The sequence below is a fragment of the Cryptotermes secundus genome, unplaced genomic scaffold (genome assembly GCF_002891405.2).
Source record: "Cryptotermes secundus unplaced genomic scaffold, Csec_1.0 scaffold612, whole genome shotgun sequence".
NCBI classification, from domain to species: domain Eukaryota; kingdom Metazoa; phylum Arthropoda; class Insecta; order Blattodea; family Kalotermitidae; genus Cryptotermes; species Cryptotermes secundus.
The window spans coordinates 1,089,977-1,116,429 of record NW_019729902.1 but is presented as its reverse complement, the minus strand read 5'-3'; the positions used below and the strand labels follow the sequence as shown (position 1 = coordinate 1,116,429).

The window sequence follows — 26,453 nt, the reverse complement described above, 5'->3', positions numbered from 1 at the left end:
CAGCTTGGGACAGCGATAACTTAGAAGTGGGACGGCCGGAGCCTCACACCCTGACTGTAATGCATCAAGGGGCTGTCATCCTTAGCGTCAGGTCAGCATCTGCCAGAATCACATAGCAGAGCAACATGATTGGGAATTCAAAATTTAGGGAACCTCCTAGTTTGAAAAATTAACCAATGGCAGAAGTGGAGGAGTGGATTTCTCTTGGAGTCTGGGGTTCGTGGACCTCAGAATTCAGAGAGAGGGCATTCCACCTCGGGGAGTCTTGACACTACATTAGGCAAAGTCGGACACTAAATTTACCACTACGGCCCTTCCGTAAAATAGTATAAGTACAGTTCAAATCAATAGTATTAATAAATTCAGTTGTATGCAGAAAGCTGGAAGGGATTAAAGGACTACTAAGTGCAACCGTCGAAAGGTGGGTGATTGTAGTGAAGTGTTCTTCCTGCCCTGTCCGAGCCAGACCCTTATAAGACCCTGGGATAGGAACCCAGCTCTACTGATTAAAGTAAAGAACCCAAAGAAGTGAGCGGTGGTGGAGTGGCGCACAACGAAAAGGGCACAAAGGAAGTGAGCGGTTACACTTCCCACTCGGAAGAGATCCCGCCCGTACACATTACTCGTATATCCACCGAAATTAATTTCAACTGCTTCATTAGTTGCACTTTTATTGCCTGAATTCATTGTGGAAGTTATTATGAGTGAATGAGCATGCGTTTCAGAGAGATAAATCCAGATCTACTTCAAAGAATAGATCCAGCCTAGGGCAGAAACAATAAAGCAGGGAAATAATGAACCCCCTTCCCTTAGAGCAGAAAGAGTAAACTTGTAACTATAAAAACTTTACGGACTGTCTCATGCTTGTAATTTTAATTAAAATATCGTGTCTACTGGGTATTCCAAATTGAATTAAAATGACGTGTGCTACATCAGAACTGATTCTAAGTAAACAACAATATGGCGACGTAGCGAATTCTACATTTAGTTTTCATTGATGGTGATAACCAAGATAACATCGAGTTTCAAGTGGACCTCAAACTCCGACAGAACGATTTCAGAGTGAAAAACGGTTACTTAGCAGAATTACCCATCTCAGTCAGCATAAACGAAAACAATTCAGTAATATGAACTATTCAGCCACATTAAATATTTTTAATGAAACATTTCCAGTGCAATGACGTTAAGAATACTCGCATTTAACGCATTCAGAGTCGAATATTTGTGTGTTAGAATTGTACATATTTCTCTTTGCGAAATCTAAAAAGAGGTATATATATATAAAATTCGCAGTGTTCTATTCGTCCCTCTGTTTGTCACAGTCTGTATTTCAGAAAGTAATGATGATAATGGACAAGTGTATATCAAAGGTTGTTCGCCTTACGAAGTACAACCAAGAGGAAATACCAATTTTATTGTTACATTGATGGGTTCGAGTACAAGTCCAATTTTCCCCATTCTTCCACACATGGAAAGCATTGGGACCTTGGCGACCTTGACCGAAGTGAACGGAGAAGTTCATGGAGGTAGGCCTAGGCCCACTGGGACTGTAGTGCCAAAGGGGGAAAAAAAATATGCTTCAGGAGAGCCGGTAACCCCTCGAACTGAAATCGGGAACCTCACCAATGTTCGAATGGAGCATTAACGTCAGCCTAGATGATGATGCTCATGATTTTCTGCAAAATTTCTTTCACCGGAATAAAGGTAACGTCCTTGCGCTTAACTAATTAAGCACCACGCCGTGAAGACGTAGGGGGAGTGGATGTATAGATTCACATTTTCTTGACCTCGGCACTAGTTGGAGATAAGCGGTTAGCTTCACGCCGCGGCCGCTTTAGCCTCAGGAAACAACCCCCAGTATCGATTGTATAGGAGGTTGGGTGAACCCCAGAGCCGGTCTGGACGAGATGGAGAAGTGAAAATTCTTGAACCTACGGGGACTCGAACTCCGAACTCTCGATCGCCCAGCCCTTAGGCAGTCACTATACCGACTACGCTATCCCGGGTCCATTTTTACCGAAACCCATTCATGACAAGCTTAGGTACAGGGGCAAATTCACCGTTACTGCGAAATTAAAATATCGATTAGAGAGAAAAATTAATGAGGAATAAAATACCACACTCATTACCGAGTCAGCGACTAATTGTGTGGATTTAATCTGGGAAAGTAACGAAAACGTCAATTCAATGCACGGTTTGCATTTTGAAGCAAAACTGAAGAGCTCTACTGTACATTGTACTATTATCAGTATATTTTAATCCGCAATTAATTCCGGGAAATTGATTGACACAAAATCTGCTATAGTTCCCCCTTAACCAATTAGTGACAATTAAATTTCGGACATAATGCCTTCAAGCTGGGAAATCTTTTATGAATTAAAAATTGAGTAGATCGTGAGTTCCAAAAATGTTTTTAATAAAATAAACCACCAGAGATATACATAATACGAGTATATTTTGGCATGTTGACCCGTTAGTAGGCAACGATCGTAAAATAAGCAGCTATACAACATCCGTTGCTAGGCAATTATCCTGTAAACAACGGCCGTTGCCAGATAGTGACCGCAACGGACACACAAGCAACAACAAAACTGTTGAAAGCGGTGTTTTCTGTGCTGTCCGTTCCAAGGAGCAGCTGCCATTACGAGAGATCTTTCAGACGGCAGTGAGAAAAGTAGAATCTGTTGTGAGGTGGCCACCAGCCTGGGCGTTAGTAGAATGGAGTGATTTGATTGGCCCTTGTGAACTGTTGCTGTTAGAAGCTGGTATCTGAGGAAGGGGACAGCTCGGGAACCCAGAGGTAGGAAACGTCCGCCCTTGGAAATCGTTACCAGAAGACTTGTGAAGACTTTACAGACTGAGAAGACTCAGTACCTGCTGTAGTGAACTGCAGAGTGTGTGTGAATTAGCGATAGCGTTGTAGTTACTCTGTGTAAATGTTCAATAAATCCAATTACCAATCCAAATCCCGTCTATAGTCACTCATACATATGAAAATATTTTAAAATATACGGATACCTGCAGTATTCTAAACCGCATTATAGGAAAGCGCAAATCTATTGTTTGCTTGTCTCAGAAAGATTTTTATACTCCTGTAATAAATTTCTTGTTGGTAATATATCAAAATTAGACCTGTGGCTATTGCACGCACACAGCAGCTCTCTTACTGTTAGCCTGGTTTTATCTGCTAAATCTCTGCAGGCTTTCCCTATCACAGTTGTTCTTACTTCTGTCCCCGCAGAACAAATGACCATATTTTTTCTCTCTCACAACTCTGACTCCAACTATCCTGTCTATCAGCTTGCTTAATTTATGTGCAACTTGTCTAATTCTGCCCAGAACTCCCGACCTGGATGTGTGCCTCCATTCAGGGTTTGGTAGCCGGGATTCAGGTGGATAATACATGCAATGCGATTAAAGCTGAACTTTCCTAAAATCAGCAGTTCCTTACCTAACCTGATTCATGTGTCTTTAAAAGAGAAACAAGTTTTCAAATGGCCAATGCTCCGAAGTGATATGAAAGAATTTGTCACTAATATCCAGTCGGAACACACTGAAGAGTAGAGTGATCGTCATTGAATTACCCAGTGAGATATTATGAGCACAAAATTACGTATAATAGACTAACATTTGACACAGGCATAGCTTGCTAAGAGGAAATAACAAGCGAAGGAAGAAGATAGCTGTAAAGTGTTATACTTTTCTTACACGTGCGCTGAAATATTCTTCCCCCCCCCCTGGCACTACAGCCCCAGTGGGCCTAGGCCTACCTCCATGAACTTCTCCGTTCACTTCGACTTTTCTAGATCTTACACATACGGTAGGACTCCTTGGGCGGGTGATCATCTCGACGCAAGGTCTCTACCTGTAAACAAACACAGAAAAACGCACACACACAAACTAAACATCCATGCCCTGAGTGGAATTCGAGCACACGATCCCGGTTTCCAAGCGAGCGAAGACAGTACATGCCTTAGACCGCTCGGCTACCGTGACGGGCGCCGTGAAATATACAAGTACGTACATAATGTAACTCACTCCACGGAGCACAGTCATTCAAAAGAATCTAGACTCTCACCTACACAAGAAATCCCTCTCAATTTGTGGCACCCGAAAATATATTTCCTTGTTGACAAGCGGCTATCAATTGTCCCTATCCTGAGCCAGATTACTCCTGTTCACAACGCGTTACCCTAGTTCTTCAAGACCCACCTTAACAGCGTCATCCTATCTATAACTCGGTCTTTCAAGATGCTTACTCCTTACTCTCTCAACTCCCCCATTCATGCCACATGCACCGCTGATGTCATACTTCTGGTATTCGCACTGAAAGTACATATATATAAAGTAAATAACTGAAACTGGTAGTGTTTGAGGAACACCGTGCTAAAACTTACCGCGCAGTTGCCTCATGGGCACCCTCACTAAAATTTTACAGCAAGTATAATTGAAAACTCTGTGCTACAGATACAATCACTGCGCTACAATTGCAAACACTGCGCTACAATTGCAAACGCTTCGCTACAATTGCACACTCTGTGCTACAATTACAATCACTGCGCTACAATTGCCAACACTGAGCTACAATTGCACACTCTGTGCTACAATTACAATCACTGCGCTACAATTGCCAACACTGAGCTACAATTGCACACTCTGTGCTACAATTACAATCACTGCGCTACAATTGCAAACGCTTCGCTATAGTTGCAAAACTACGCTACAATTGCACACTCTGTGCTACAATTGCAAACGCTTCAGTACAATTGCAAAGCCCACAGTTTCAAAAGTGTAGTGGGCAGGCAAGTGGGAAGTTAGAATGACGTACATAGCTAAGATTTTCCTTACATGCCTGCGTGACCTTCCGCAGATATCGGCTATAGCTCCATTTCTCGGAACTTTATATTCTGACCTCGACCGCCCACGTTAGTGTTCAAAGTGCGTTATTTTTAGTCCTCATATCGAATCTATCTTTACGTTGGGGATACCGTTTCAAATTACTTTTAAATAAAAAAGGTGCCTGTTCAGGGAACTCGTTAGAACGCCGTACGTAATCCACGTGTCTTTCTTTTCGCTCCGCTGAAGACGCCGTCGATATATTCCAGAGTCAGTCAGTAATGTGAATGCATACGGAACAGGTTCGAGCCCAGGAAATGGATTCTTCCTATTTCAGCACCCATATTAAGGGCTGTGAGAGAAATGTAAATATACGACTCTATTTGCTACGGAAATGTTAGAAAGAGCCATATTTTTATGTTCTCTGCATTATGAGTATTTGGCTTTGTTTTTTGGAAGAGTGAAGTAAGTCGCAGAGGCAGTACAACTTGACAGACCCAACACTAGAGTTACCCTTTGTTCTAAGACGCCCTACAACAGGAAATCCCCGATATATGGTACCCTGTTTTATATTTGCGGATTTATAGTTTCAGAGTTAATTCTGAATTGCTACACACCAGAGGGTCCTAATCAGCAAAGATGGAGAAGATTATAATAAAATAAAGAATTAGCTGACAAGTTAACCAGCTCCGAATCTGCTCCACCGATCACAGGGGCCGCGCGGTCTAAAGCATGAAATGTCTTCCCGTCTCGAGCACTGGGATCGTGGGTTTGAATTCCATTCGAGGCGTGGTTGTCTGTGTTGACTAGCGGTCTTGTGACGGGCTGATCCCCCGCCCAATCCTACCGACTGTCTTAGATTAACAAACTGAAATGAAACGAAGCGGTTCACGGATGTCCTATGCTCCAAGTGGGAGCAACAGAATTATAAGAAGAAGGAGAAGAAGAAGGGGAAGGAGAAGAAGAAAAATCTGCTTCTCTATTACTTTTTAATAAGTGTATATAATTAACACAAAATGGGAAGGTCTCTGTTGTCTGTTACACTGTACGTCATAACTCTGAGAGTTCTGAGTGCACTTACCTGAATTATTTTGAATGGGAAGGCTTGGAGGAGCAACAACTTGTCCTCGTAGCCTGTTGGCGTGCCATGTTGTCATATAACAATAAGTAATGCTTTGCGACATGCTTCGACCTTATAAGGTTGTCATCAGGTAGGCACTTCTATGTAATTGCTGTGAAACAACAACGTAGCACACTAACACTACGACCACGATAAGAAGTTGCATTTTCAGAACTTTCCCTGCAAATCAGATCGTTAAGCAGTGCTGAAACGTAACAACATTTTTATGGAAATACGTGAAGTTCTATATTAAACTTTTGCGTTCAAGCAAATTTCGGTGCAGTCTGTATCGCTCCACCATTAAGGGAACTTTACAATGAGGTAAAAGCGTCCTTTACTAAGTACAATGATGAGCTAACTGTACAATTTTCCCATTTTCCGGCCCTGTCTCTACCATTGTTTCAGCTACCACTGCCAGCTCTGACAGTTGCCCCATTAATTTCTCCTTGTTTCTATTTCTTGTCTCTGTGAGATCTTCAGCTACTATCCTGCAACGAAGAGAAGGCGAGGTAAGTGGTAGGTATCAATGACGTACTTTGACCATTCCACTGTTCATTTAGGAACATATTAAGTTCCCGTAGGGCCGCGCCATAGCTCAAACGGTTAGTCGCTGGCTTCCCACCGCGGCGTTCCGGGTTCGATCCCGGGTCTGGTCAAGTGGGATCTGTGGTGGACAAAGTGGCGCTGGGGCAGGTTTTCTCCGAGTACTTCGGTTTCCCCTGCCAATCTTCATTCTACCAATTGATCCACAATGACCCTCACCTATCATCTGGGGCTCGTACAATAGGCCAGAAGTGGCCGCAGTACAAGGGACTTAGTCCCAACCCACCAGCAATAAAAAAAGTTTCCGTAAATCAATTTATTAGAAGAAGAAGTGTGCCCCATCGCCAGCTAGTGACGTAAAGTTCCACCAAGTGCAACAATTTTCAATAATTCGATAAAATCCCTTGCCGACTTACATGTTTCGACTTAATGTCGTCATCTTCAAGAGACGAAGCAGCAGAGTTAAAGGTGATGCTTTGCATTAGTCTTATTACAGTATTAGTTACCCAGGAGACTCATCGAAAGGCTAATCTAATTAGTGCTAGTGATAGAGATCAGTACATAACCCTGAGTTCTGCTGTACTGCCCGAAGTACGGTGCAACAAACGCAAAAACCGAGTGGTTAAAACAATTACAATAGTTAGGGTGTTTTATTATTATTTATTTCCGACGTATTTATCTTACTGATATCCTGGTGGGATATTCATACATACTTACATAGGATCTCCATCCCTTTAATTTTCCCGACGCAATTTATGTCGTGCACTGTTTTATAGTTTTTATTGCTAGTGGGGTGGGACCAAGTCCCTTGTACTGCGGCCACTTCTGGCCTATTGTACCAGCCCCAGATGATAGGTGAGGGTGATTGTGGAGCAATTGGTGGAATGAAGATTGGCAGGGGAAACCGAAGTACTCGGAGAAAACCTGCCCCAGCGCCACTTGTTCACCATAAGTGCCGCTTGACTAGACCGGGGATCGAAACCGGGCCGCCGCGGTGGGAAGCCAGCGACTAACCGCCTGAGCTATGGCTCAGCCTTCTGCTTTGTAGATGGTCGAAAATAATGCCCACGATTTCAGCTTGCACAGTACATGCAGGCGGACCTTCGTTATTTGCCTCGCCTTCTCTTTTCCTTGAAGGAGATTACCATTGATCCGGTTTCCTATCTCACTCTATTTATTATCTTTGTTACTGCTCAAGCCAGCAAGGTTGCTGCCTCTTGCCCAACGAACAACTTTCCTGACTCACACTCCAGCCTACCTCTGGTTCTGCTCAAGATACCACCTTCTTTCCCAGCTATAGTGTCTCCTGTCTCACCCCCCACAAGGTCTCTGTCATCACTTCAGTTATGACCCACGGCTGTCTCCCATTCCAAATTCATGACCTTTCTTGTCTCATCTTCCTCCTTGTACTTCTCACTGCTCCAGCTACCAGAACCTCTACAGTTTCCATTGATCAGTTTCCCTGTACTTTTCACTGCTCCAGCTACCAGAACCTCTACAGTCGCCACTGATCAGTTTGCTTGCCTTGCTCTCTGCTGTGTTCCTGACACTACTCCACCCACTACGGCTCCTATGACTTCCAAATATATCAGATCTCTTGTCCCTGTTACTGTCATTGTTCCAGTTACTACAGCTGACGCTCAATCACCATTGATCAGTTTTCTGTCTCTTTCTTTGCCCTGACAATGTCATTGCTGCAGCTGTCACAGTTTCTGCTGCTCATCTGTTTTTCTGTCTCACTCATTACCCCGTCTCTGCCACTTCCCCAGCTGCTATATCTCCTCCATTGGTCACTTTTTTCTGCCCCACTCTTTATCCTGCTCCTCCTCCAGCTACCAGGACTGCTGAGACCTCCTAATTGATATTCCTGACTCTCCTTTCTACCTCCTCCACTGCTCCACCTACTGTAGCTGTTGCTGTTTCCCCATTTATCGGCCTTCCTGCCTCACAATTTCCCTGCTTCTTCCGTGGCTGCTACGGGTTCCCCATTCATCAGTTTCCCATCTCAGTCAGTGCTCCAGCTAGCACAGTTGCTGCTCCTTTCACACTGATCGATTTCGCTGCCTATAATCTGCCCCGTCCCTGTTGCTGCTCCAAATATCACAGGCGCTGAATCTCCCCCTTTCAGGTTGTTCTAGCTTCCCGGTGAGTGAGTTATCTCAAATATTTGTGACTTACATAGACATTTATGACTCTAATTAGCTATAGTCTGTCAATTCCTTTTTCTTCAATTAATTATTTGGTAAAAATTTTAAACACTGCGGAGTTCCTACAATTCATCCTGCAGTGGTATTCGTAATAAATTTGCGATTCGACGAGAAACCAGCACTTGAAGGAATAAGAGTTAAACATCACTGAATTACGGCGACACCAAATCGTTTTAAACGTAAAGATAACAGAAGAAACCTACCAAGGTCGCCATGGAAGATTTTCCACCGCAATCGATAATATTGTCAACAGGTCTGTAAACAATAACTCGGCACTACAGTGGATTCTTCGCAGTAAACGTCCTCTCACTTGTAGGGGTTCCAGTACCCTTTGTAGAAAACGTTTCTTGAAAAATTGGCCTTGGCTACTGCTCCCTTTCCAGATTCACAATCCTTCTTTGCGAACACATTCATACAAACCATACTGAATTCAGATAGATTTTAAGGGTGCTGACGATGGTGTATAGCACAGAATTACTGGACTTTGGGGCTCTTTCCATTGCCCGGTATTCTAGAGAACAGAAAACATAAAGTTTCGGAAACTGGGTCTGTTTCCGTCTTCGGGGGAAGGGGGGAGAGGACACCTACTTCAGTGATAGAAATTAGCTCTTTCTGAGGGGCCCAACTGAGTAGGTGTCTTCTCCCTTTTTCACCTGAGCACGGAAACTGATACAGTTTCCAAAACGTGGTGTTTTCTATTCCCTAAAATACCGGACGATGGAAAAGTCCCAAAACCCAGTATTTCTGTGTATACTGTGTGAGTTTGAAAGTTTTTGATACTCCTTTCATGCCTCAGTTTGAAGCAATAAACACGACATCCACAACCGGGTAAATCCTTCAGTTCCTCAGACTCTGTAATGGTATGAAAATGAATTACTTTTCAACCACAAACATGTTCAAAACATATTCATTTTTGGTTCTGCATCACTAAACACAATGTAGTGAATCATTTTCTTTTCATTTCGTTCAGTATTCACAGACTCGAAAATCTGTTAATCGAAATGTATAGGTCTTAAATATGATCATATATTTTACTCTGAACCAATATTTTGAATGGTGTACCATTGTTTTAAAAAAATCATCCAATTCTCATGGCTGTTCTGTAGTCACCCATACCGAATTTCATGTGGAATTGTTGATATTAAAATGGACAGACATGATCTACATGTGATGCGCTTGTTCTTTCTAATTTCTGCAAGTAACGTGTAGGCATATAACCATTCAGTGTAGTACAGAATTGCAATTAGGAAGTTACTGGGCAGATTCCTCGTGCATTACCGTCCTACTTACTGCTTAATTATACAAAATAAAATTAGAAAGCCCATTACTCAAACAGATCGCAATTGGGTTCTTATTTATCCTTCCCACTTCCTCGCCTCCTAGACTCGTCCTTAAAATACCGCTCTTCACAAATAAATTATCGAATTCAACACTGACCTTCATGAAAAATCAGGGAAATTCACGAATAGAGGTCGGAGTTAAAATCCGATAATTTCACTCTTCTTCTTGCTCGACCTGGCTGTCACGCTCGTCCGTATAACTTATTTGATTACGTTACATTTCTATGAAGATTAGCCAAAAACTAAAGGCTATAAGTTAAGCGACCTCCGTAGTCTAGGGGTAACGTTCAAACGCGGCGGAGGTCGTGGAATTTTTAAGGGCGGAAAAATTCAGGGAACAAGTTCTCAGGGAGGGACTTTAAGCCGTGGGTTCCGTGTCGTAGATTTACGGCACGTCAAAGATCCTCGTGTCTCTAGGAGACCTCTGAGCAAAATTAGGTAAAAAGTTTCCCGCCCAAGTAGTTTCCAATGCCTCCGGTAGATGGGGAAGCATCGGGTACCACAGCCAGCCTCGCTGGCTGAACGGAGGTGCTAGCGAGCACCAGTACTGGCAGGGTATGGAGGCTGGTAGAATATCAAAGGTGGACGTACAATAGACTATTAGTCGTGGTGCATGGGGAAACCCACCCCCTCCAATAATAATAATAATAATAATAATAATAATAAAGGCTATAAATTCCGACGCACATAATCACAGGTTAGATATAATTTTTATGTCACTATCTTGAATCTCAAATCATTTGAATGACTCGTCCCTAAGTTCCTTGAATGCATCACATTATAATGCTACTTTTGATTATTAGGCCACTCTTGCTCAACTTCGTTCACTTCATTTGAATACAACAGTCCTCATTCTTCTGTTGCTTCTGAAACGCTTGCAGATATGATGCTATATCTCAGCATATGTTACAGTGGTCGGACATGATCCGCCCTCAATGAGTCTCGCCTTCCATTTGTAAAATTCCACTTGGCCCATACATTTATGCTCATACTGTACATTGCACGAGTTTTCGTTCATTTTGACCAGTCAGAAAATGCTCACAGGTCGTTTTTCTTCCTTTGTGTATTCCATCATTGGAGCAGCCATGATAAAAGGACCACAGTGTTATTGCTGCTGAAAGGGCAATAAATACTAATGATATAAGTAAGAAGGAAAGTTCGTAACGTTTGTATTAAGCATGTCTTTCAATTCTGACTTTACCTTTGAAGCAAATTCATGTTACTTCTCAATAACACATTTTACATCCTGTCTCTCTTGAATGCCTTGACCTCCCTTCGCTTATGTTTCTTGAGGCTCTCGAAGTAATTACTTAGAAAGAGCAGACTTTGAAATGAGATATTTCAGGTGAAAAGTTGGTTCCATAGTTTTTGCTACTATTTTGTTAAATAATTATAATTATGAGTAAGTAAGTAATTATTGATAATTATCAATAATTACTTACTTACTCATGGAGCTGAGCCCTCCTTGACAAGCCGCCAATTCTGCAGCTACTCAAGAATTTCACAGCATTTTATGGAAGCCGAAAGTTCATTACCGTGTTCACAAGAGCCTTCCACTGGTCCCTATCACGAGCCAGATCGATCCAATCCATACTATCCCATTCTACCTCTCTAAGTTCCATTTTAATACTGTTCACCCACCTACGCTTGGTCTTCCCAGTGGTCTCTTTCCTTTTGGATTTCCCAGTAATATTCTATATGCATTCCTTGTCTCCCCATTCGTGCTACATGCCCTGCCAACCTCATCCTCCTTGACTTGATCATTCTTATTATACTTGGAGAAGAGTACAAGTTTAAATAATTATCATAGAAGTACAAAATAGAATCTTTGGGTTCAGTAGGATATCTGTTCTTGCATACGCTCTGTAACATACGAGTGAGCTTCAAGTAACTTCGCTTCAGAATATATCGCTGGTACTACCGAAGGAAATCACAATGGACTGGAATTCGATGTCAGACATTCCATCCTGCTCTGTGCTGATAGCGTCAATTCACTGGGTGAAAGCCTAAATAGGTCTACAGTAACAGAGACGATATTAAGGCTGTTAGGTCAGGAAAGGACAAAGATATAATGAAGTATATATGCACCGAGGCTTCCGTCCACCTCGTGGGAAAAGCGGCCGGAACTTTGAACTGATCACTCACCTCTGATGGATGTCAAGATAAAGAATGCGTGAAGCTGTACCTCCATTCAAACCATACGTCTTCACGTTGTGCAGTGTAACCAGGCACAGAGATAAATTTACCTTTGTCTTTTAACTTATCACCAAAGCGAAGGATAGAATCATCATATGCGATGGACTACACACACTTTACCATGAATTCAGAGCATTTGTCAAGTTCAGGTACTCAGGAATGGCATTAGCCAACCAAAATTTATATTCACGGAGAAGACAGTACGAAGACATTAAAATCAGGAAGAAGTCTATCTTATGAGACACAGCCCCGTGTAGTCTGTTTAATGTCAACAGACGTTTCGGAAGAACATGTCGCCTATATCTTCAGGGTAAAAGAAAGAGCTAAAGCAAGAAATCCCCATAGACCAAGTATCATTGGGGCAAAAATATCTTCATTTTATACAGGCTTATAAAAATCAAAACAGACCAAATTTCATTCAAGCCATTTTACCACTCACTGAAGATATGACAGAAAATGAGAGAAATATGAGGGAAAATTGTGAGGTGTTCTCCCTCAAAATGTGAAAACAGTGACCGGAAATCAATCCGGAGCATTCTGAACGGAGGTTCCTCACACGATGTTCGAATGATATAAAGGGTTCTTTGTTCTATACATAGCAAACGATTTGTCATAGAAAGAGAAGACTCTGTCAGCCAAGGTAACAAAAACTCAGTTCTTTTTTTCTTTCTCTTTGAAGGATATCTTCAATCACAGGAGTTCCATGCAGGCCTATTTCGTACGTCCCTGCTGCAGCAAAAATGATATTTTGATCTCATTCACTGCTGAGATTTTCATAGTGCAAATTATGCAAACGGTTTCTAACGTCGGTAAACTTGTGGAAGTACTGCATTATTTTCCTGATGCCTTCAACGCATTTATATTAGTGCCAGTGGGTTGGAAATAAATTCTGATTCAATACTCGATCCGTGTCTACAATATTTTTCTCAGTAAAAGTGCTACCACATTAATAAAATGTATTTTCTCTGGCCGCTCAACTTCAAAATAGTGAAGACTTCTACACTCCTCAAAGACAGCTTTACGGGCAGTAACATAATGCGTACGGTCTCCCTCAGTAACCTTATATAACTTATCTATGCGCTGAAATTGTACAAACACATTTCGGAAAAAAATTCTGGATAGGACTATGGATAAATCATTTAAAATTTGCAACAGTTGCTTTCAAATTAAATTATATATTCAAAGCTCCAGCCTACGGGTTCCAAAATTCTTTTTTCTCTCTCCTAACGAAGAATAGGGCTTTGCATGGGAATTTACAGTCCGATTTAAAAAGAAGAATTCGAAAAACATTAGTTTCGTCATATTTGAATTCTTATATTCTATTTAAGAGGAGCTGGAGTAGCGTACTAGGCACGACTGGCTACGGGCTGGACGATCGAGGGGTCGGAGTTCTAGTCCCGGTAGGGTCAAGAATTTTCTGTTTTCCGAATCGTCAAGACTGGTTATGGGGTTTTAACACCAAGAAGGCCGCCGTGAATGTGGAAGTTTGAACATTGCGTATATTGTGCATTTTAGACATCATATGTGTATTCATACAATTAATATCTATTGTAATAGTAGTTTCCGAAAGTATTGATACCCTCTGAGTATGATCCGTAAGGATCGAAACATGATGAAACTTAAATAGTCACATTAGACGGTATTATTTTTGCCTTTGTAATTGTTAGTGTGACGGACCAGAATGAAACAAATAAAAAAAAAATTGGCTGATTTCCTCTCAATAAACAATATATAGTGGCTAACAATTTAAAGAACTGACCCTCAGAAAATAAACTGAAGTGTACTCATGTAATTGAAATAAACTGGAATGAGGATTAGTATCTCTGCAGCGATACTAACATCGCTTTATCAGTCATGCCTACCGCTGGCAAGAATAAGGACTATGCATGTTTTTGTTAGGTCCAAAGCAGAAGACAAGAAGCAGACAAAAAAGCTAGATTGTGTAGATATCGGAAAATTTTCTGAGTACGCCTTGTTGATGGCGTTGTCTAACCTGATACTGCCACAACACGTGGGCCCTGTCTGCTCGATGTTCGCGGAACTGCATACAAGCCCACCTAGCCGGCAGGCAGCAGTCATGCATAAAGGAAGCGCGCCTCTTAACAGTCACGTGCGCATTTCCCTGTCCTTGTTGTTCTCTTGCTGACGTTCTTGTGTGCACAGCTGGCGTCAGCAATGCTCGAAGACTTATTCATGCAATAAAGAACGAAGCTGTTATTTGTACTTACTTCGTCAGAATCGTTCGGTTGCTTTAACATTCCGATAAATTTGCTGGAGACTATGATAATAGGTCGCTAGGATACCGTTTAAACTAGGAACTGTGAGGTTACTTGTCATATAAAATCAGGAGATAAGTTTCCAAAGATCTTGTGAAGATTTTTCATATAATCACTGCTTTGGATCGACTATACAGGGTGTTTCACGACTATAGGGCATAACTGCAGGTGGTGATTTCATAGGTCTTTGTGATCAAAAAAGTTCGTATAAACATGTGTCCGATTTTGGACGGTTACGGAGTTATGACCGTTTTAAACTCAGAATAGAAGGTAACGATTACTGACAATAAACGGAACAAAATAATAAACCAGCATAATACATGATACATTTAAAGTATGAATGTAAAGTTAACTTCGTGAAATTACCTTTAATTTTAATTTATTGGTGCTTAAAGCTGATTTTCGAAAATGCCACCGCCGGCCGCAACACAGGCTGCCGCTCGGTTGTGAACGGCGCGGGTAGCACGTAGCAGCTTCAGCTGGCTCTTTCTTATGTGGTTAGCGGCGTGCAGAATGCGACCGAGCAAATCATGTCGCGGTTTACCATACGAACAATGCCTTCTTCATTCACGCCTTCATTAACACCACGTTCGGCTGCAATACGAACGCCGGGAAGTCTACCGGTATCTCGCACTGCCTGGTAACCTCCAGTAAACACTCTGCGGTTCGGTATTCTACGATTCGGAAACCGTTGCTGATATTCAGCTACGGCAAGAACTGAGTTACCGTCACAAAACCCGTACACATAAATCATATCTGCATACTCCTCAAATGAAAATGTAAATGGCATCGTGAACGTAACAGACGCACCGAGGTGAGAACTGTTCTGAACACCAGTAGCCGCCACACTAGCCGTGGCCTTACATACCACCCCACCACGCCTTAGGTACCTCTGAAGTGTCGAGATAACGAGAACGCGCTGTCTGTAGCTGGCTAAAAATAGCGACCCGCCAAATAATAGACGCGGTTCACACGAGGGCGTGTACGGGAATGAAAAAACGGTCATAACTCCGTAACCGTCCAAAATCGGACACATGTTTATATGAACTTTTTTGATCTCAGAGACCTAGGAAATCGCCTCCTGCAGTTATGCCCTAGTGAAACACCCTGTATATATAGCATCGATATTCAGAGAGACTTTAAATAATCAACTTAAACGCCCTTGGTTCTTCATTGTCTGCTTATCATAAACCCTTTCTCAAGGAGGGACCTTGTGTTGTGTGTAATACCTTTTCTAACTTTCCGTTGATGTGCCAAAATCACTTCAATATTCGACATTTAATGTACGTTTGGTTGCTGTAAGAACTTATATGCATTATTCTTGCTATATGTACAGCAAGAATTTTTGTATCAACGTTGCTCCGCACATTTCGGGTTATATGTCCGGGCTTTGTGTTAATTTTAAACATTTATTTGTTCGTTATATAAATTTGGACTTAAAAAGCAGTGAAAATAAACTGCAAATACGAGAGACAATCTTTACGAAACCAAGACCTTGTTAATTCACTGGATGCCCATTTCCTCGTCAAAATATGTTGCGCCGCATTAGAAAATGTGCTGTGAGAGAGGGGTTATAAAATTTTCTGAGTTATGCTTGTCGTTAATTTTATTAAAATTAACATTCTAGTCACAATATTACATCACAAAGTACGTATATTTATTTCAGAATTTTTAAGAGGCATATTGTTTCAATTGACCTAATCCTTCCAGCCGCACTATGGCCCTGGGGTCGACTCAGCCTCTAACAGAAATGAGTAGCAGGAATATTCTTGGAATATTCTTGGGAGTAAAGGGCGGCCGGGGCGTAAGACTGACAACCTTACTGCCATCTATGAGCCGATTGTCTAGAAAATGTGGGAATCTTAACATCGCACAACCCTGTGAGCCTACACGGCCTGTTACAGGGTTATCTTTACTTTACTTTACTTTACTTTACTTTACTTTATTTTACTTAGCTATATTCTGTTCCGCACATTCATTGGAAGTCATACCCTAGAAATCTAATAATTATTTATGAATGTGATAAACTAAAACAGCCGAATCAAAGCGATGTAAGCTTCTTCTTTTCCAGTTTGTTCAAATGTAGACCAATTTGTATTCCGTAATGTCATTTTGTCATGAAGTTAGAATCATAAATGATTTCGAAACGTCGGCAATACAGTTTACATTCCCAATGCATCTTCTATCAGAAACAGGATTCAAAATGGCAATGATCCCCGTGAAAAGCAGAAAGCTGACTCGTTCTAAATATGTACGTCCTATCTTGTCTTCAAGGCAAAATCTCTTCGCCCTGAAGATGTAAAGGGCAAGGGTTACAGAAACGTTGAAAACACATTCGACGTCTAGACGTTGTCATCACCCCAAACAACGATCCACATTAACATTGAACCGTCGTGAAAGCCTGAAGTAATTTATGTCCCTGATGTTAATGCGAATACACGTTATAATGAGTGTAAACAGAAGCTCTGGAAGATGAAAGGAAGGAGTTTAGTCTGCAAATATAGGTAAGAGAATATTAAGCATGTGTTCGTGACTTCTAACCAAAATGTAAGAGGAAACAATTTCAAAATAAGACAAAATTCAAATTTTGGGAAAGATACCAAAAAATCAAGACTACTTTTACAAAAATTTCTGGGCACATTACATTCTATGAATTCTGTCTATCTATAGAAGATCGTAAATATTAAAATATTGGTAACTATAGTTTTACCTGTTATTTCTATGTATGTCAGATTTCGTATCCCATGCTGAAAGAAGAACGCAGATTGGGGGTGTTTGAGAACAGAGTCCCTGGGGAGAATACTTGGGTCAAAGACAGAAGAAGTAGCAGGAAAATTTCGAAAGTTTCTAAATGAGGAGTTGATAATCTGTACTGAAATGAAAACAAGAAGAATGAGAATGTAGCATGCATGAGGAAGACGAGAGATACATAAACTTTGAATTTAAAACCCGTGAAGGAAGAGTTAGTTTTGAAAATTTTGGACTTACCATAAAAATATTAATTAAAATATATTTTAAATCAAGATTGAGAGTGTGTGGACTGCACGTATTTATCTCAAGTAATGAGCTCCTATGAACGTGTTAATGAATATTGGGAGTTCATAAAAGGCGATAAATTCCTTGACTAACTGAGCGGTAATTATCTTCTCAAGAACTGCTCCTCTCCGTTGAGTTAGTTAATTAGTTGGCCATGGTTTTACGTTCGGAGTTTTAATGAAAGCTATGCAAATAAGTTTTGAAGTTGTTAAGTAACTTTTAATTAACCTGTGATGCAAAGTCAGAGCTTTGTCCTCTGCGAAAACATAACACTCGTCAGTCTAATATTCTGACTTGCTGTTCATGTTAGTATCAAATAAGTGTTGTGATACAAAACATACAAATTCTAACGTACAAACACTTTTTGTTAGAACTTAATATCCGAAATAAAAAAGACTCTGGTAAAAAACTCCGTGGTATTAGTCCGCAAGTGAACTATACCGACCGAGCGGCCACCGTTTGTCGGCGAAGTTACTGTGGTCTAGTGGTTAGAGTTCTTGGTTACAGGTTCACATGTCCCGGTTCAATTCCCAGTGCTACCAGATTTTTTGAGAAATAATGGGTCCGAAACGGGGTTCACTCGGCCTCGTGAAGATAATTGAGAAGCTATTTCAAAAAAATAGCGGCTCCGGTCTAGAAAACAGAAATTAACTGCCGTGAGGATTCATCGCGCTGACCACGCAACACCCTCTATTCGCTAAAGTTGGCACTACCCCTCATAATTACTTATAAACTGAAAAATGAAATTTATTAAACCCAAGCGGTTAGTCGCTGGCTTCCCATCGTGGCGGACCGGGTTCGATTCCGGGTCTGGTCAAGTGGGATTTGTGGTCGACAAAGTGGCGCTGGGGCAGGTTTTCTCAGAGTACTTCGGTTTCCCCTGCCAATCTTCTTTCCACCAATTGCTCCACAATCACCCTCACCAATCATCTGGGGCTGGTACCATAGGCCAGAAGTGACCGCAGTACCAAGGACTTAGTCCCACCGCACTAGCAATAAAAAAATCACCTCCCATTCTAGGCAACATTTTACCCTTCATTTTCACTCATAGATTAACTTCATTTTTAGGAAGAACTGTTGGGGATTACGACAGTGGTAAGGATTTTAAATCATAATGGTGAAGCTGTATACTTCCGTCCAAGTGTCTGGTAACAGATATGTTACGAGACCGAAATTACTGATCGGATTTCGATGCAATGTGGCCTTAGTGGTGCGTCATTCAGCGCGTTAGATTCGCGTCTGTCAAGTATACTGAAACTTTACTTCGTATGGAACTCCAACGAAGCTTTATCGATTTTCACAGAAACAAAGTAACAGAAGAGAGCGAAGTGCCTGGTCAGGCCTGTCGCGGAACTCAGGGAGCGGTGATAAATGAGTAAGGCGTAATGATGTAGCAGTGATTAACAAGAACCTCTGCTGTGGTGCCACGTTTTCCACTATGAATAACACAGAATGTCACCAGGGACTGAGGCAGAGTATCAGGTGTGAGACTGCCCGCCGGGAATATAGTACGGCCCTGTCTTAGAAACAAAATATCGTAAAAAGTGATGGCGTATGACACAAATTATAGAGATTTCCAAGCTATTCACGCTTTATATGAATATTTAATGGGTTCATCGGGCCATCTTAACTTCAGGCTGAGTGATAAACAGTTCACTTGTGTATTATTTGAAGTTTTCACGGCGGAGACTATGAAGAATGCTGTTTTCTGGGATGTGGCGCCCTGTAGATCTTGTGTTAACAGACGTTTCGGAGGAAAATATCGCCTCCATTTTCAGGGCATAAGGAATCCGCGAGCGATGAACCAGCGTGACTGCAGTCTGCAGCCATCTACTCACGCTGTTTCATCACTCGCGGATTTCTTATACACTGAAGATTGAAGCGATATTTTCTCCGAAACGTCGTTTACGTCAAGATCAACGCGGCGCCACATCCCAGAAGACGGAATTCTTCATTTCACTTTTATTTACAAGGTGACGGAACTAACTAAGTTTTCCAATTTAAGTACCTTCTGTCATTAATCTGGGAGGAATGCTGGACGTCGTGAAAAAACCTCAGTCATCATAGACTGTTTCCAGTCCAGAAAGGAGTATGTGACTTCCTACATGCGAAGCAGGAGTTCCTGACAATTCACAATACACAATACACTGCGGCCTTCAGTTGCTGATCACACCACCAGATCGCATTTCTGCTTTGCCATGAACAGACCCTTTGTTACGTTCTCGTATCCGGTAGGAACGAAGAGTATGATAGTAGCTAATAATATGTATTATTCATCTGACTCAGTACTGCACTTAAGTGCATTAAAATTCATTACATCGTTAATTATTAAGGTACGACTAATGCAACAAGGAATTCTGCATTTTCAGTATTTCATGTCCTGCCGATTTCTGACCTGTTGCAATACCGAACAAATGAACCTTTTTACGATGATGTGAGAGGTAGTACACATATAACTTTCCATGTAAAATGAGGAAAGTCGCCATGAAGAAACAGGAAGCTCTACTATGAAATTTCACCTCATTTCAGGAAATAAAACAATGTGTTATTCTCGTTTAATAAGATGTGCTTTTGCTTTGCCCTCAGCACCGCATGACGGATATGAACTACACTCCCCCCACCCCTACGTACCCATGCATGAAGCAACCCGAGAACCCCTAAATATGTTTTTCATGAAATATGATATTGAGAAATGTTAATACACACAGCAATTTTGGTTACAATTGGACAAAAAGAGAAACCATATTACATGAGGATATATATGAATTTCTGCGCGTATTTTGAGCCTAAATCTTTAAATATGTATTTTGCTAAGATCTTTTTCGAATAAAACTTTTAGAGAAATAGAGCACACGTTCTGTCTTCAGCACATGTTTCGCATGTCTTACGGCGCTACACGTGCATTTACCGGCTTGGATATTCAGCACTCAGAAATAGCCTTCTCAGTACAAGAAAATGTTACAGTTTTCCGAATAAACTCCAAGATTCCCTGAATCTCCTGTTCCCGGTGGTAATTAAATTAATCCCCCCTTTTGCCTCAAATTCTACTCGTAGGTCTATACGTGTATAGATACATATAATGTTAAATTAAAGTTCAATTCATCATGCAGCTGAAGTCCTATATTGTCCACTATCATAGGTCAATCTCCAACCTCCTGCCACTTCATCTCTCTTCAGTCCGAATATTCTGCTCAACACCCGGTTCTCAAACACACTCAGGCTCTGTTCGTTTCCAACTATAGACACAGAAATATATTAGCACTGAAAGCATAAATAAAAAAAAGTAGTGAGTTACCTTCATAGAAACGTTATCAGCGCCCTTAGAGAAATGTACCGGTGGCCAGATTGTTTTAACATGTCGACTAGGTGTCTGCATTATGTAAAAATACATTATGGTGTTTCCATGTGGCAGAATACTTTCTGTTTCAGATCTAAATAAGGACGTCTTAATTTTTAAGGGATGTCTCTCCTTATGTAAAAATTATCTGCAAATTTCTTATTATAATATGGTCAGATTGAAAAAGTACTTACAAAATTAGGTTCAGTACCTCTGTCAATAATGAGGCTAATAAAAGCCTGCATTGCAGTTCATGCCTAAGTGCCTCGCAATCTCTACTTCATATCCCCGAGTTATAATCACAGATTTACGTGTAATGTTTCAGAGGGTGTTGTTCATATCCAAGAAAAATGCGTGATTCATGACAGAATTTTTGATTGATAACTCTTTTTGGAATAAAATATACACCTCATCAGTTACTCTGAAATGTCTGGGCTGTGATGTCAGGTTTCTTAACATTTCCAAAGTTGGAGTTCATCTTGTCATGAAAGTTTGAAATCAGTTATAACTGTCACCAACTCACATTCTCGAGAGAGAGCGCGAGGTGCAAAGGTTCTGTAGTAACCGGTACTCACACCAGCGGGAGAACAGAGTCCCATTATGAAGCTCGTTCAAGCATTAGCATGAGGTGTGAATGTTTTATGTGAGCTTTAATTTGACACAATATCCGACACCGATCCACTAAAAGGCTCCCTGTGGAGGGGGGCTGGAATATATGTTCACATTATCCTCCTGCCATCTTCGAAATATTCTCTCTGTACCTCCATATCCCTTTGGTTTTCAAATAAATGCAAATTTTTGGAGCCTATCATTTTCCTTTGTTCAAGAGAACTAATTGTGTTTCTGTTTTCTATACCTCCATTTAGCGTTAATAAATATTTAGCTGCTTCCGTTTCCTTATTTTCGAATCTGCCCATTCTCCTGCATTACCTCAAATTTCCTGAATTTTATTAACTTCTTAATCTGTTTCAATATTATAAACAATATTGAAGTATTCAGTGTAAGCTTAAATTTCTTATTTAAGGACGCTGTGAGTATCCGGCGAACACAGACTGAGGGTGTCTGAGAACAGGTTGTTGAGAAGAGAAATGCATACAGGATTTTGGTGGGAAGGCCAGATGGAAAGAAACCACTTGGAAGACCTAGACTAGGTGGGAGTACGTTAAAATGAATCTTGGAGAAATAGGATGGGGTGGTTTGGACTCGACTCTAGCTCGGGTAGGACCCACTGGAGAACTCTGGCGAACACGATAATACATATTCGGTTTCTTTTTGTTAGTGGGGTGGGACTAAATCCCTTGTACTACGGCCACTTCTGGCCTATTGTACCAGCCCCAGACGATAGGTGAGGGTGTTTGCGGAGCAATTGGTGGAATGAAGATTGGCAGGGGATACCGAAGTACTCGGAGAAAACCTGCCCCAGCGCCACTTTGCCCACCACAAATCCCACTTGACCAGACCCCGCGATCAAACCCGGGTCGCCGCGGTGGGAAGCCAGCTACTAACCGCTTGAGCTATGGTGCGGCCCTACATAATTCGGGTTCTATAAATTGTTAGGAATTTCTTCAGTAGCACAGAAACTGGCAGCTTCTCAAGTAGGACTCAGCTGCATGGCGTTAATTAGTTAGTTAGATTATACAGCGTCGATGATAAGATGATTAATGTAATGAATCAGATAGAGGAATGAGAATTGATAGGAGAAACAGAAATACTACTCGTAAGAGAAAACCAGTGCCACTTTGCCCACCACAAACTTCACATAATCTCAGCTTGGGTCTAACCCGAGCCACCACGGTGGGAAGCTGGCAACTAGTCGCCTGAGCTATGGCACGGCCAAGAAAATGTCAAATATCACATTAAGGTTCTAGAAAGGACTTGAATATTCCTAACAAACTGAGCGACTATCGCCTTCTAGTACTATTGAAAACCCTGTCCCTTGCATTAGAGCGTAAGATTCCTGCTGCAGTAAACTGTGTCGGAGTACCTGAAGGGAGGAAAGTTGTTGGAAGGTGTAGACATAAATTGATGGATATTATGGCCCGCCGCCTAAAAGCCAGATAACTGAATCATAGCAGGCGTCCATTGTTAGGCAACGGTTCTGTATCGTTGCGGGGTGATAATGAAACAGGTTCACGCGACAAGGCATACGCATACACAACAGACGTTACCGCGCAAGTGAAATACCAGAACTAGTGAAGTTCTCGCAGCAACGAATACACCAGCGACCTGTGCGTAGAACACGTGAAATGGAACGTTTGAAGGATGTCTTCTAGACCGTCCGACTGCAGAATATGAGAGACCAGACCAGAACGGAACAGAGGATAATTGAGGTCAAAACAGAGCGGAGGCCAAAACAGAGGCGAATGGAGCAGAGCTGAGAACAGAAGAAACCAGCTCAGCTTAGAACCAGAAAACGACAGACTAATCAGGTCGCATTGTCTGGAAGACGTTATTTCAGAGTGATTGTAATTGTAAACAACTTAGCCAATAAACAGCTTCATCTAATCCGGAACCCATGATTTCTTGTCCCGTTACCATGATACCTGCCAATATTATTGAAACTGACGATAAAAATGTATGGGAGGTTGTGGGCTGAACTCATTCGGTTCAGGAGAGGATCAAGCGGCGAGTTCTTGTGAATAAGATAAGAAATCTTCTTGTTCAGTATGTAAGGTGGGGTAAATTTCTTGAGCACCTGACCCATTGTTAGCTTCTCAAGAAGTATTTTACTCCGTGGAGTTGGTACCTTCTTTCTGTTTCATCAAATATTGCATAATTATAAGTGAGGCATGTGTCAGATTGCCCACGCAGCCCTACAGACGACGTAACCAGTGCTGGTACGGAAGGAAGTCAGCGCCTACTTACCATCGTGCAGCGGGTCGATGGTGTGGATCATGAGCTGCAGGAGGCCGTGGCGGAACTTTGTACCCGAGTGACCAGTCGGTCCAGGTGCTGGGCGTGAGGTGATGCCACTGCCCGCAGAGCCACCAGCCGACCCTCCGGCACCCGAGCCGCCACCCACACTCGTCTGGCTTGAAGTGGCAGCATTGCCCGCGTGCTGCAAATATACACACAGACATTCAACCGCTTTTCTTCACGCTCCGCGAGCATCTATACACGGAACTGGAGCAAAATAATAGTGGAATGTCTGACTAAGTATATCCTTTTTAAGTTCTTTTTTATTGCTAGTGGGGTGGTACTAAGTCCCTTATACTGCGGCCACTTCTGGCGTATTGTACCAGCCCCAGGTGGTAGGTGAGGGTGATTGTGGAGCAATTGGTGGAATGAAGATTGGCAGGGGAAACCGAAGTACTCGGAGAAAACCTGCCTCAGCGCCACTTTTTCCACCACAAGTCCCACTTGAACAGATATGGGATCGAACCCGTACAGCCGCGGTGGGAAGCCAGCGACTAACCGCTTGAGCTATGGCGCGGCCCTAAGAAGCTCTTAGTTTCGTCAATACGCAATCAATTTCCCACCTATTAATTCTGTGACAGAAGAGAAAGTTGGACAGAACTTGAATCCCAAGCAATATGGATCAATACGGCGTGTGATTGAGAGCCAGTGCACTCGGACTGTCATCTCTCGAACAATGACAGAAGAAGATTAATGGCCCTGGGCGGGCTATGTTATACAAACACTGAAATAGGGACTCAAACTTGCCCATCACCGGCCTCCTCTAGGGTCCCAGCGTAGAGGGCCTTCTCTATATCAAGAAAATTTCGACCCCAGCGTAGCAACCCAGCCAATAATACGCTGGGGAAGACCGAATGTTGATCCACTTCAATCCAGTTCCAAAGTCGCACCATATTTCCGAGATTCAGTTTAATGTTACGTTCCCATCTGACACAAATAGCTGATACAACAATGATGAATTGCCTTCAGATCAATTAATGAATTATTACAGCATTTCGACATTTCACTGCACTATATATAATGTTACATTATTAATTTTGAATTTCCGCTTGATCATTTAAGTTAGATTTAACCAGCGGCACGCACACAAGAAGACTACACAGAGTAAGTACAAATAACAGTAAAAACACATAAGAAAACATTACGTACATTATTAATAATACGAATATTTGTATATTACAGATAACACCTATACAATACTAGAAACAAGAAGAAGCCGCTGCAGCACTATAGACATAGGGCGAGTAACCCTGACATTTTTTAAATTAAAAATTTAGAGAAAAGAATTTTAAAGGATTTCAAATTAGAACCCAAGATTTTATAAGTGCTAATCAGGAAGACCTATGCTTTTAAATTTTAAATGTTATAAATAAGTGCAGTGTAACAGATACGTGAGTGTATACACCTGATGATGACCGTTTGGGGCCGAAACATGTAGTGTGTAAAGGAGAACAAAACGAAAGACCTATAAATATAGTTTGCACTTAGGACGGAGTTATATCATATATCGTAAAAAGTGCAACAGGATGCTTAAATATAATATTAGATTTAAACCTTAAGGTATATCTACGGTTAGAATCAGCGAAACTTTACTCTGTATAATATTTGTTATTATCTCGACATATTGAAAATTGTAGTTTTATAGGTGAGGAATTTCTTCGGCAAGAGCCGTATTAGGCTTGTGTACAATCAGAATTGTTCAATGAACTTCCTTAACCTACCTATAATATGCATCTTAACAGCAATGATTTGTGTCTGTATTTTAAATAATGCCCCGGTCTGGATACAAGCAAATGACTCAAGCAGTGATATTTTCTGGCAACTTGTCTTTAACTTTTCTAGACAACCTTCACCACCTCTCTCTCCAAGAGACGGCTGAAACAAATAAACAAACAAGCCGGAACGAGACGCAGTTTGTGATTCCCGCATGAAAGAGGTAACCAAAAGAGATTTTCCTTCAATGATTCCCAAATGTTTGTTCCCCAGTGACACTGCGCACTGCTTCTGTCAGTCCAGTGTTTCAGAATCACAGAATCAACAGTGCTGGACTTGATTTCCGAATTTCCGTGGAACAACAGTGGGGCCAGAAGAAGAATTAGAAGAATTATTGTGTGATGTTACATGTGCTGTAGTACATCGACATGGGGAGTGAGTAATTTAGTAAAACTTTTACAGTTCCTCTGTTACAATCCGTTGCCAGGCAACGGATAGTGAATACTAGTGGAATTAGCCTGAGAATATTAGTGTCAAGTGATTGTAAATTGTTTAAATCAGCAACAGTGTAATAATTAATTATGTTACGACCTATAGGTGTTTAATAAATCCAATTACCAATCCAACTCCCTTCTTTAGCCACTGATACATACGGCATTCATTGTGAGCTTATAACGAATTCCAACATACTCATATCACAGACTACTAAATAAGGAATTTGTGCAAAGTTTAAAATTTCAAATATGTGAATTTATATGTTTAAAATATATCATTTGAATGTGCTTTAAAACGCCGACCAACAATTTCGGCTCAGAGATCCTTCATAGTAACAGAATTTTGACTCTACACACAATGGTAAAATTCACCTAGTGTGTCTGTCTGCATGAATCCTTACTGGAAAACGCAGCAAGCAGGTATGTAAAGACGATAATG

At 41.5% G+C, this 26,453-nt stretch overlaps 1 protein-coding gene across 3 annotated transcripts in view; it reads right to left on the bottom strand.

The window, feature by feature from the left end:
- LOC111865770 (sodium/potassium/calcium exchanger Nckx30C) overlaps nt 1-26,453 on the bottom strand; it is a 267,900-nt gene that overhangs the window by 135,957 nt on the left and 105,490 nt on the right. For all 3 annotated transcript variants that reach the window (XM_033751953.1, XM_023854038.2, XM_023854039.2), the window contains one exon: nt 23,757-23,949. In XM_033751953.1, the coding sequence (XP_033607844.1) occupies nt 23,757-23,949 (193 nt within the window). The remainder of the gene's footprint in view (nt 1-23,756; nt 23,950-26,453) is intronic.